The 11,750-nt window shown below is 40.3% G+C and overlaps 1 protein-coding gene across 1 annotated transcript; it reads left to right on the forward strand.

Annotated features, from left to right (window-relative positions):
* The first annotated feature begins 320 nt into the window (after positions 1-320).
* Positions 321-8,573, forward strand: LOC134669202 (phytanoyl-CoA dioxygenase, peroxisomal-like). The gene is made up of 5 exons (XM_063526720.1): positions 321-374; positions 1,602-1,806; positions 5,049-5,222; positions 7,026-7,199; positions 8,322-8,573. Exons 2-5 carry the CDS (start codon positions 1,606-1,608, stop codon positions 8,571-8,573), a joined length of 801 nt encoding a protein of 266 aa, XP_063382790.1. The 5' UTR covers positions 321-374; positions 1,602-1,605.
* Positions 8,574-11,750: the final 3,177 nt, after the last annotated feature.

Here is an 11,750-nt window from a genome sequence, read left to right on the forward strand (position 1 = left end):
GGTATATGCAATTGGGATGTTTCCTGTGGTTAAAATAAGTTATTTCACACCATGCACGAAATTATGAGATCTCGCTAAAACCAGATTAGCATTTCATAAATGCAAAGAGAGAAGCAAACAGAATACATGTTCAAAACACTTCAGTTTTCACGCAACATATAATAACTTATAGAAGCATCCCTCAACTATCAAACACCCTGCCCTGTACCTACACGTAGGTACTTATGTACTTAATCCGATCCAGTACCTATTACGCATTCGCGATAAACTGGTCAAAGGGTAAGGAAAGATAAGCATAAGCCACCATAAAAACTATGGTGGATCAAAGTGACTATCATTCGGTCACCGCTGGTCCGACGGTCGTCTTCAAAGAGGTATTTATACCTACATCCCCTTTTTGCACACATTTTTTATGGGACCTGTGTTTCGAGAAGTTGCGAGTCCGAATCTTAACCAAGTCGCTGATATTTTTCATTTATCCTTAACTAACTCTTTTTAAATTGAATTAGCTAATAATAATACATACCTACTTAAATTATTTAAGAGTGCTACAATTAAATAAGTAGAAAAAAGAAGAGCACACGATCAGTTTTGGTTTGACTGTTCGTCCGTATGTACGTGATAACTGATAAAGGTGATGAAGTCATAGTTATATCGAAAGTGTTTTTTGTTTATAAAAAAAAATATCCATTTCATATCCGGATTTTAGCACCGATTATTTTCAAAACTTACTTAATCAAACAACTTGATTTATTTTAAAAACCTATCGAATGTGTGCTTAACGTGCAGTGCTATAGGAGAAATTATTTTTGTAATTTACTAAGGGATACGTCAATTGCAAAATCATTGTAAGAAAAGGGAGAGGACCTCTGACGCTCGCGCGGGTTCGTACCTGGTGCAAAGGCTGGCCATCGCTATCCAACGTGGTAACGCGGCAAGTATAATGGGCACCTTTGCACCCGGTACAGCCCGCGGAGGCCTTTTAGATTAAAATATTTTAATATTTAGATATATTTAAGTTACTTTTGTATGATTATTTATGTACCATTAACCTTTTGTATAATAAATTTTAATTTTGTAAGAAAATAATAGTGACATGCCTATAATAAGAGGACGAAGTCGTGGTGAAATAAGGCACTAATCAATTACCGTCTTAGAACCAATTAACTTGGACCTAGGTTAAAGGATGACTCACGCTAAAGCGGACCGGGCCCGGGCCGAGGCGTTCGACATGTCATTTTTTATGACGGTTGATCGGTGATCACGTGGTGCTTTCCATAGAAAACGAAGCGCCGGAAGCTCCGGTGCGGCCCCGGCCCGGTCTAGCGTGAGTCATCCTTAAGACCGTTAGGAGCTTTCGTATACCTAATCATATTATAATCACGGATCACGGACTATTATATTTTCAACTGCATTACTGAGTGGAGACCATTTCAGCCTCACATCTTTATCTTTAATATGTCTCTTTGTGTTTTGTATACTTCTTGTTTCACATTTTATGTTATTATTTTCTTTTATGCATTTTGTAATGGAATGATGTGTTGCCTGAATAAATATTTTTCTATTCTATTCTATTCTAAATTTACACCCCTCAATTGCAGCAAAATGGTGAAGCTTACTCCCGAGCAAATCCAGTTCTGGAATGACAATGGCTACATCAAGCTGTCCGGGATCTTCACGGATGAGGAGCTGGAAACCCTTTCCAAGGAGTACGACCGGCTGTTCTTCTTGAAGAACAACCCTGGCATGGAGGCGGCGCCGCTCGGAGCTGCTATGGCGAAGGCAAATAGCGGCGATAATTATTCCGTAAGTAAAGCTGAGATATGATTATTACTACTTTACTACTGCTGCTGTAGCGTGCAAGCAGAAAGGGTATGTGTGTCGTGAGAGCAGATATGAGCGTGAACGGGCTCACACGAGACGACGCTCAGGATCGCGCAAAGTGGAGGAAAGCAAGTAGGAAAGCAGACCCTGGCACAGGCCGGGATAACGCTAGGTAGAAGAAGACTACTGCTGCTGTGGCGCAGCGACCCGAAGTGGATCTTGGTCCCCGCCCAAGTAGCACAGATTAGCTGTATAGCAGCCGCATAATGAAATACGAATACGCTTGAAGCTGGATAAAAAAGCTGCATATGAGCTGTATAAGCGTCTTTTCAGCTTTTATTACTCTTAAATGGGCACAAATTAAGCAGCCTTAAGTTCACATAGCTACTTAAGAGCGTTGTAGCAGCAATTTAACGGAATTATAAGGGGTAACAGGAGTTATAAGAGGTGTATATTGACTGGGTAAGAGACCACCAGTTACCCTTTATTCAGCTAATATGTCACATGTGCGCCCTAATACCGGGAAAGATTGACGTTGGGCTGAATAAAAGATAATGAATAACATACTTTTACACCTCTGCCTTAAAAAAACAGCTATTATTTAGTATAGTGACATTGACGACGAACGCAGAGGTGAACATATTTATACTGAAGCGAAAACGTCAAGCGCAACGACACCATAAGTCATTTTGTTAAAGTGTTTAGTTATACATGATCTTTTATATATTAATGCGAGAAAGATGTTTGGGAATGCAAGTTTATTGACATTATATATATACATTATCTAAGAAAATTTCAGTGCGCCACGAAAATAATCAGTATTTATTTAAATTAATCATATAAATAAGCTATGTATAAAAACTATCTCAGTGGTTTGGACAGAATTATGAGATAAAAAGTTAATAATAAGTTATAGAAAGTACTAAACTAATGATTTAGGTTAAGAACTCATGCACAAAAAAATATTATTACCCTTAAAAGTTGAAAAAGTAATACCAATTTTGTAGGTTATCTACGATAAAATGGCGGTCAATGTTAAAAAGCAACGTGAACCATTAAAATTCTAATATGCAGCATACGACTGATAAAGATACTTAAGTGAACCACTATAAAGCCCAAGTCGTTATTTCAATACACTAGTGAACCTCTAAACAGTTATAAGGCATCTTGTGAACGTTTAAACAGCCGCTATGCAGACAGTCTCAATGGTAGTATATAGGCTGCTTAACGGTAAACATGTTCAGCGCTAAGCCGTATTATGCGCCACATGTGTTCGATTATACGTCTATTGGTTTCATAATAGTTCACTCGTTCTCCCTTATAATAAGTCAGCGAAATAAAAGCTGCTTTAGCGGTAAACATGTTCAGTGGTAAGCTGTATTATGCGCCCCATATGTTCCATTATACGTCTATTAGCTTCATAATAGTTCATTTGTGCTTCCTTAAAAAGTCACAATAATAAAAGCTGCTTAGCGGTAAACATGTTCAGCTATAAGCTGTATTATGCGCCACATGTGTTCCATTTATACGTCTATTGGCTTCATATTAGTTCACTCGTGCTTCCTTACAAGTCAGCGTAATAAAAGCTGCTTAGCGGTAAACATGTTCAGCGATAAGCTGTATTATGCGCCCCACGTGTTCCATTATACGTCTATTGGCTTTATAATAGTTCATTCGTGCTTCCTTAAAAAGTCAGAATAATAACAGCTGCTTAGCGGTAAACATATTCAGCTATAAGCTGTATTATGCGCCACGTGTGTTCCACTATACGTCTATTGGCTTCATAATAGTTCACTCGTGCTCCCTTAAAAGTCAGCGTAATAAAAGCTGCTTAGCGGTAAACATGTTCAGCGACAAGCTGTATTATGTGCCACATATGTTCCATTATACGTCTATTAGCTTCATAATAGTTCACTTGTGCTCCCTTAATAAGTCAACGTAATAAAAGTCCACAATTACCTCCTTATACAGCACATAGCGTAATTTTATCCACTAAACAGACCTTATAACGGTTAAAGCATTTGATAACCCTTAAAGCTGTATAGGGTCGTAGCAAATACACCTTTATATCACTCTTTGCGTATTAATGGTAGTTTTCAGAGCGGTAATGCAGCTTTTAATCAGCCCTAAGCTATATAAATATCACTGAGATCTATTATACAGCTGTAGGACCACGATAGTGCTGTTATAAGTGTCTTAATACGCGCAGAGCGTTAGATAGAACTAAAAGTGATTAGTTATAGAGCTATCTGTGATCCCATAGACCGCCATGCTTCTCTGTCCAAAGCTATTTCTGTCCAGTCGACGGCGCCGTGTTCGTGCAGTCTAGAGAGCGTACACTGGCGTACCAAAGGGCTGCAGACCGTCTGGACGCTCTAGGTACCGCTGGAGAGACGAAGTGCTGAAAGACAAATATAATAAAGGAGACAAAAGGACATATAAGGCAGGGTTTCGCTGTAGGGTCAAGCTAGGTGGCGAATAAAAGTAGACTAGTGTATACCAAAGTCATCAGGATGACTCCATCCCAGGATGATCCCAGGGGATTAGGAACTAAATTATGGTCCTCGAACCATAACAGCCTGATCCGCGGAAAGTAGATAAGATAAGATGTTTATTTGTATATTAGTCATGTACATGGGATGTTATTACAGTTATACAGGAAACTTCCATGACACCCTGTAAGTTATGTGTGTAAGTAAGTAAGCCATACAATCCAGCCAGCGAAGAGGAAGTATGATAGAAGAAGGCAACAAGTTTGAAGACTGTTGATCCAAGAGATTGCGTGGGGCGAATGGCGTCTTGGGGGACTTAGCAAAACATAATAATCGTCGGGTGCTATCCCGCCATTGTAGGATGTACTATTATGTTATGATACTACGTCACGGATAAATGGGTACTGTACGGATATGATGGTCGTTCTTGTCTACGTGACAGCGTGATAAAACGGTGTCCGTCACTTTCTATCCCACGGTGTTAAAAAGTGACAGTTATTTTATGACGTGGATAAAGATGGATAAAGTCATCCATAATACGCCGGCTGGATTACTGGCCAACGCAGACGAATCTGAATTCAGAGCCCGTTTGTCTAATGTTCTGATGTAATAGTCAGATCTGATGCCTGCAAGCCAACCAATCATACAATGTACAATACCATAAAAATTACGATGAAATACACATCCAAATCCGAAAAAACATACAAACTAATAGCAAAATGTCCCTTGCAGGTCCACTCCATCCACAACCTGCAGTATCACAGCTCGATCTTCGCCAATGCGCTCCACAACGAGAATCTTCTGGACGCCTTGGAAAGCGTAATGGGCACCGAAGACATCCTGCTTCATCACACCAAGGCTCACTACAAGCCACCCAGAGTTGGAGCACCTTACCTTATGCACCAGGTCCACTTTCTTCAGTCTCTTAGGGCCACTTGCACCATTCACTAACCCGGGGTTAACAGGTTAAACCTGGAGTGTCACCATGGTTACCAGTACAATTTGACACTAGCTTAACGGTTTAACTGGTTAACCCCGGGTTAGTGGGATGGTGCAAGTGGGCCTTAAGGGCTAATTTATACGATGCGAGAACTCACATGAGAGTTTTATACCATTGCGGGTTTTGATCGGTCGGTTGATTTGGACGTAACCAACAGTCCGCAATGTAACTGAAATCGCATGCGAGTTCGCGCGCCGTCTAAAGGCCGAGCCACACCGGCTTGCGTGTGCGTGACGTGCGCGTGTGCGTGCGCTAAAATGTTGGAGCCGCACATGCATACGTCACGCACATGCAGCCGGTGTGCACAGGCCTTTAGTCAGCTCTTATTCTAGTGACCCGCCCCGGTGTAGTGTGCATCATATCAGAAGATTCCAGGTTTGCATCCTGGCAGGGTCGCCATGTGAGGTGAAACGTAAAGACAAACACTATTTCAGGAGTATAGGTGTAAGTGAGAGTGTGCATCATATGTGGTCCACACTACACCGGCTTCGCACGGGTTACACAATAACATTACCAATTATAAATAATAAATAAATAATTAAATATTATAGGACATTTTTACACAAGCCCCACGGTAAGCTCAAGAAGGCTTGTGTTGTGGGTACTCAAACAATGATATATACATATAATATATAAATACTTACATATGTACATATATAGAAAACAACCACGACTCGGGAACAAATATCTGTATCATCATACAAATAAATGCCCTTATCAGGATTCGGGACCATCGGCTTCATAGGCAGGGTCACTGTCCTTTAAGCCAGACTGGTCGTCAAATTATAGACAAACCTCAAAAATCACCAGACCATATATTAGAAAATCTTGTAAAATGTAAAGTAAATATCTTTCCATCGCATAACATCCGTGATAATAATATTGTAAACAGTGTGGAATAATTACATAAATTGTAAGGTCACGATAACAAGATCAGAGGGCCTACCGCGAATCACGTTTGATGAGTTGCCTCCCTGTCACACTTACGTACGAATTTACAAGTGCGATAAAGAGGCAACACGTTGAACGTGGTTCGCGCCTCGCGATAGGCCCTCAGACCCTCAAGCACTGTTTAATGGGCTCTAGAAACGTGACTAATATTTTTTTCATGCGATCTACTTAGAAAAATCGATTTTAAACAATATAATTAGCCGTAGTTCTGTAGAAAGCAACCAACTTATATTTGTCAAAGTGACTTACACCCTAATGTCCCATTACGCGCGTTAAAAAAGCGCTTGAATCTGTCCGCACTCTAAATTCGATTTAACGACCAAGGCTTAAAGTCGAAAATCCAACAACGCTTGATAAAAAGCGTCACCGCTGTCGTGTGAATACATACATGGTTATCCATTTGTGTCATTCAGACGCTTTTTTAACGCGCGTTGAAAAAGCTGCCGTGCGAATGGGGGCAAATTCAGTAGCTATGGTCGCTTTCTTTCTGCATTGATAAAAAAATTGAGTTGGTCGTTTTCTGCATAACTACGGTATAATTAATAATAGCGACCCGCCATTTCACATACTTAGGAAAGTCCCCTTAACCTCTAGCCGCCCAGAGACCTATAAAAAGTCTCCTGTTCCATTCTAATTAGAACTTTGTGTTGACAAAATAACATTTCATTTTGCTTGGCAAGGTTTGACGTATGGGCGGGTAGAGGTTAACCCCTTAAGGCCAAGTCGCAACGTTTAAATTTTGACTCTCCTCCCTACAGGACTACCACTACTTCCCGTTTAAGAAGCACTCCATGGTAGCCGCCTTCATCCACATAGACAAGGCCGACCCCGAGAACGGAGGTCTCTGCATCTACCCTGGCTCGCACAAGCTCGGACCTCTAGAAGATGTAGGCGTCCTTGAGAAGGGAGACCGCAACCATTACGTAGATAATGTAAGTTTATTTCGTAAACTGACCACTGATTGATTGATTGGTATGGTGTGTAGTTTTCAAATAGAGCTTGACGGCTAATCCTACTATTCCGTCTATTGTTAAGTAAAACTGCTCGTGCCACGTGCCACAACCACCTGCATAAAAAATACGTACTTCGGTTACTGAGTGCCGGCGAGTCGAACGCTACAGAACCAGTCTAAAATGTGTCATCGAGATGCGTAACAAAGGCGCGTTATCGGAGAGCGCACCTGCACTGGTTTTTTGAGCGTTGGACTAGCCCGCGCTCAGGTGCCAAATAGAATAATGAAGACCCTTTTTTGCAGGTAAGCAGCACGTGCGGTTTTACTTAACAATAGACAATAGGATTAGCCGTCGAGCTCTATTTGAAAGCTACACACTATAACTGGCCAGTAATTGGTCCTAAGTTTCATCGGAACGTCGGAGGTAAATTTTAAAACTACATACCTATGTACAGTCGACGTCAAAGACATGTATACATTATTCGCCTTATTACAAAGGAGTAAGGTGCAAAAGTGTAAACATATCTTTGACGTCGACTGTACGTATAACTGAATTGAATGGGTACTGTTTTCTGCGTTTTCTGGAGGTTCCAGTTTTCTGTATGCGGCCAGTATCCCGCAGAAAACTGGACGTTAGTGGGAAGGAGCTCTTAGTTCGGCCATTCTGATCAAACCCTCGTCCCCGATTACCATCTGTAGCCCAAATTCTAACACACAGGTCAATAGATAAGTTTTGCAATAGACAAATATGAAACAAAGAGGTAAAACATATACTTTTTAAAACGATATTTCCATAGACAATGATTGGCTGGATACCATTTAATTTCCTTTTTAATTTACTAATAAAAAAAATATTTTAACTTTAAAAACGTCGGCGTGGCCTAAAGACGATCTAGAGTCAGACCGAGAAAAGTCTGCAGCGTATTTGATAGCCCACGCAGTGTAAGTGTCATTCTAGGTCAAAATTCTATGAAATTTTGACGTATAATTAACACTTGCACTGCGTGGGCTATCAAAATCGTTACTTTTCTTAGTCTAACTCTACGAACATTTTATACAACTCTCATTTCAAACAAAGTTTAGATTCAATTCATCTCCACAGAAAAAATACCCCATGGAGAAGGCAACGCCCGTGATCGCCGAGCGCGGTGACGTGGTAATCTTCTCGTACCTGACCGTGCACGGCAGCTACCGGAACGTGTCGGAGCGCCCGCGGCGCATGTACCTCATCCAGCTCATGTCGGCCCACGATGAGCCCGTGGCCAGCGTGCACAAGAGCTTGGGACAAGGCTGGGTGCTCCGAGGCAAGAACGACTACAAGAAAGCTGATTTGGCTGAACGATTCCTCCACTGATTGTTGTTTGTTATTGTTAGGTATGTTAGTTAAGACTGTAGGATTAAACTGAGTTTAAAATCAAATGTGTTTTTATTTTCGCCTGGTTTTGTCACACGTACTGTAAAAAATACCCCATGGAGAAGGCAACGCCCGTGATCGCCGAGCGCGGTGACGTGGTCATCTTCTCGTACCTGACCGTGCACGGCAGCTACCGGAACGTGTCGGAGCGCCCGCGCCGCATGTACCTCATCCAGCTCATGTCGGCCCACGATGAGCCCGTGGCCAGCGTGCACAAGAGCTTGGGACAAGGCTGGGTGCTCCGAGGCAAGAACGACTACAAGAAAGCTGATTTGGCTGAACGATTCCTCCACTGATTGTTGTTTGTTATTGTTAGGTATGTTAGTTAAGACTGTAGGATTAAACTGAGTTTAAAATCAAATGTGTTTTTATTTTCGCCTGGTTTTGTCACACGTACTGTAAAAAATACCCCATGGAGAAGGCAACGCCCGTGATCGCCGAGCGCGGTGACGTAGTAATCTTCTCGTACCTGACCGTGCACGGCAGCTACCGGAACGTTTCGGAGCGCCCGCGCCGCATGTACCTTATCCAGCTGATGTCGGCCCACGATGAGCCCGTGGCCAGCGTGCACAAGAGCTTGGGACAAGGCTGGGTGCTCCGAGGCAAGAACGACTACAAGAAAGCTGATTTGGCTGAACGGTTCCTCCACTGATTGCTGATAGCAATGTTTATGTTATTGTTAGTGTTAGGTACGTTAGTTAAGACTGTAAGATTAAACTGAGTTTAAAATCAAATGTGTTTTTATTTTCGCCTGGTTTTGCTACACGTAGTGCATAATAATAATTTTCCATCGTATTTTTACGGAAACTTACGAACGTGTTATCTGCGCTGCGCTCCGCCGGTTTGCGCAGGCCTGTATAGTGCCATCTATATGACATCTTACACAATCTTTGGTTAGAAATTAAAATTAAATAAGTCAGTTGTCCGATAAAACTGTAAAACCACAATGCGTAGGTTATATGGGCCCATATGTATTTAATTTGGGTGAGACTTGCCATTGTGTGTTTTAATAAGTATAGGTACATATTTATTAATTAGTAACTGGGTGGAGTACAATTATTTAATATTAAATTAAAGAGTATTAATATTAACCACTCAGACTACAAGAGCTTTTCCACAAACCCCCACACAAAGAGATCCGACTTAGGTATGTTTAAGCCCTAATTTCAGTAAAGGTAAATACATATCAAAAAATCTAAATATGTGAAATTTCTTTATGAAATTATTTAGTGCGCCTGCAGAACATGAACTACATATTGTTACTTTTAACATAAGGCTATTTAAAATGTAAGGAGCATTGCAAATAAAGCCAAGCCTCTTGTTATTTCGGTTTTTATACGGTAGTACAGCAGTCACCTGCAATTATATGATTTATATGTTACTCTTCGAAGGCTGCAAAAATATGTGACACGGTCTTATGGCTCTAGGAATAAGATCGTGTAAGATATTTTTGCGGCCTTCGTTGTAGTTAGCATTACTCATTACCATTAGCAAATGGTAGGTTAGAAAATAACTGCTTAGAGCTCTTTCCCACTGACGTTTAGTTTTTTGCGGGTACGGTTTTCTGCAAGATCCCGTTTTAGTAGTATACACGTGCTAAATTGCTAACATAGTAACATTCACACGAGCATTATGTTTTCGGGATCCTGCAGGCATACTACAGAATACGGGATCCTGCAGAAAACCGTACCCGCAAATAACTACGTTAGTGGGAAAGAGCTCTTAGGTACCTAAGTACATTCTGTGAGGGACCGATCTGAAAAAATCGATATTGCTAAGAAACATGTAAAGTTTTTCAAAAACACTGGCTAGCAATGTCATTAAATAACTCGAAAAGCACCTCCGAATAATGTTGTGAAACTTGTGAATCAAATGGATGGCTATCTTATCTAACTGACACCTCCCAAATTCGAGAATATGTACCTAACATGTTTTGATTTGAAGTTTATCGAAGTTACATCATCGGCGTTTATTTTTGTATAAGTATACCTACATTTTATTATTGAATGCCATGATAAAATAAAATAGTTTATAAAAATAATAACACCTACTTCCAACTACATTCATAGATATCGTAGGTACCTACATGATATCTCTTTAGGTATGTACCTACCTACGTACCTGAACGATGTAAAATAACCTGTACGGTGTACCTATACTACGTAATAAAATTTATTACCTGAGTAGTTGATACAGAAAAAAAATGAAAATAGTAGGTACTTACTTCAATATAAAATTAAATAAACGTTTAAAACGATTACCATCTATCTAGACACGCGGCAGCGTGTCAAGCCAAGTTCAAGCAAAGGAACTGGCTAGCCAGCGCCAAGTGTAATATTACACGAACCACTTGGTGCCACTTTTGACCCTTCTATAACTCAAAACATCTTTAACGTAAACACATAAAACTACGTGTGTTTAATTATATCCATAAGGACATCTAGAAGCCCAAATTTCATGAAGCTAGCTCAAACGGTTATAAAGATATGAAGGTCAAAAAGTCGTAAATTTTAAGACTGACTGACATACCTATAGTACCTAAACCTAACCTACTTCCAGATGACCAGAAGGATGAAATTTGGAATCCAGCTCAGTTATTGTGTGAAAGCGTAGGAAAAAATCTAAAAATTAAAAAAAGTTATAAAATAGGGGGGGTCCCCATACAAAAAAAACATTTTTTATTGTGACTGACATATAAGTACCTAAACCTAACCTACTTCCAGATGACCTAGAAGGATGAAATTTGGAATCCAGCTCAGTTATTGTGTGAAAGCGTAGGAAAAAATCTAAAAATTAAAAAAAGTTATAAAATAGGGGGGGTCCCCATACAAAAAAAACATTTTTTATTGTGACTGACATATAAGTACCTAAACCTAACCTACTTCCAGATGACCTAGAAGGATGAAATTTGGAATCCAGCTCGGTTATTGTGTGTAAGCGTAGGAAAAAATCTAAAAACAAAAAAAAAGTTAATAAATAGGGGGGGTTCCCATACAAATTTCTTTTTTATTGTGACTGACATATAGTACCTAAACCTAACCTACTTCCAGATGACCTAGAAGGATGAAATTTGGAATCCAGCTCGGTAATTGTGTGTAAGCGTAGGAAAAAATCTAA

This window comes from Cydia fagiglandana, chromosome 12 (genome assembly GCF_963556715.1).
Source record: "Cydia fagiglandana chromosome 12, ilCydFagi1.1, whole genome shotgun sequence".
Lineage (NCBI taxonomy): Eukaryota > Metazoa > Arthropoda > Insecta > Lepidoptera > Tortricidae > Cydia > Cydia fagiglandana.

What these genes read in the sequence shown, in the direction of transcription:
- LOC134669202 (XM_063526720.1), top strand. Translation starts at nt 1,606, where the DNA reads ATGGTGAAGCTTACTCCCGAGCAAATCCAGTTCTGGAATGACAATGGC. An exon ending in ATAGCGGCGATAATTATTCC is followed by an intron (nt 1,807 to 5,048) that starts GTAAGTAAAGCT and finishes TGTCCCTTGCAG; the next exon opens with GTCCACTCCATCCACAACCT. An exon ending in GCAACCATTACGTAGATAAT is followed by an intron (nt 7,200 to 8,321) that starts GTAAGTTTATTT and finishes TCATCTCCACAG; the next exon opens with AAAAAATACCCCATGGAGAA.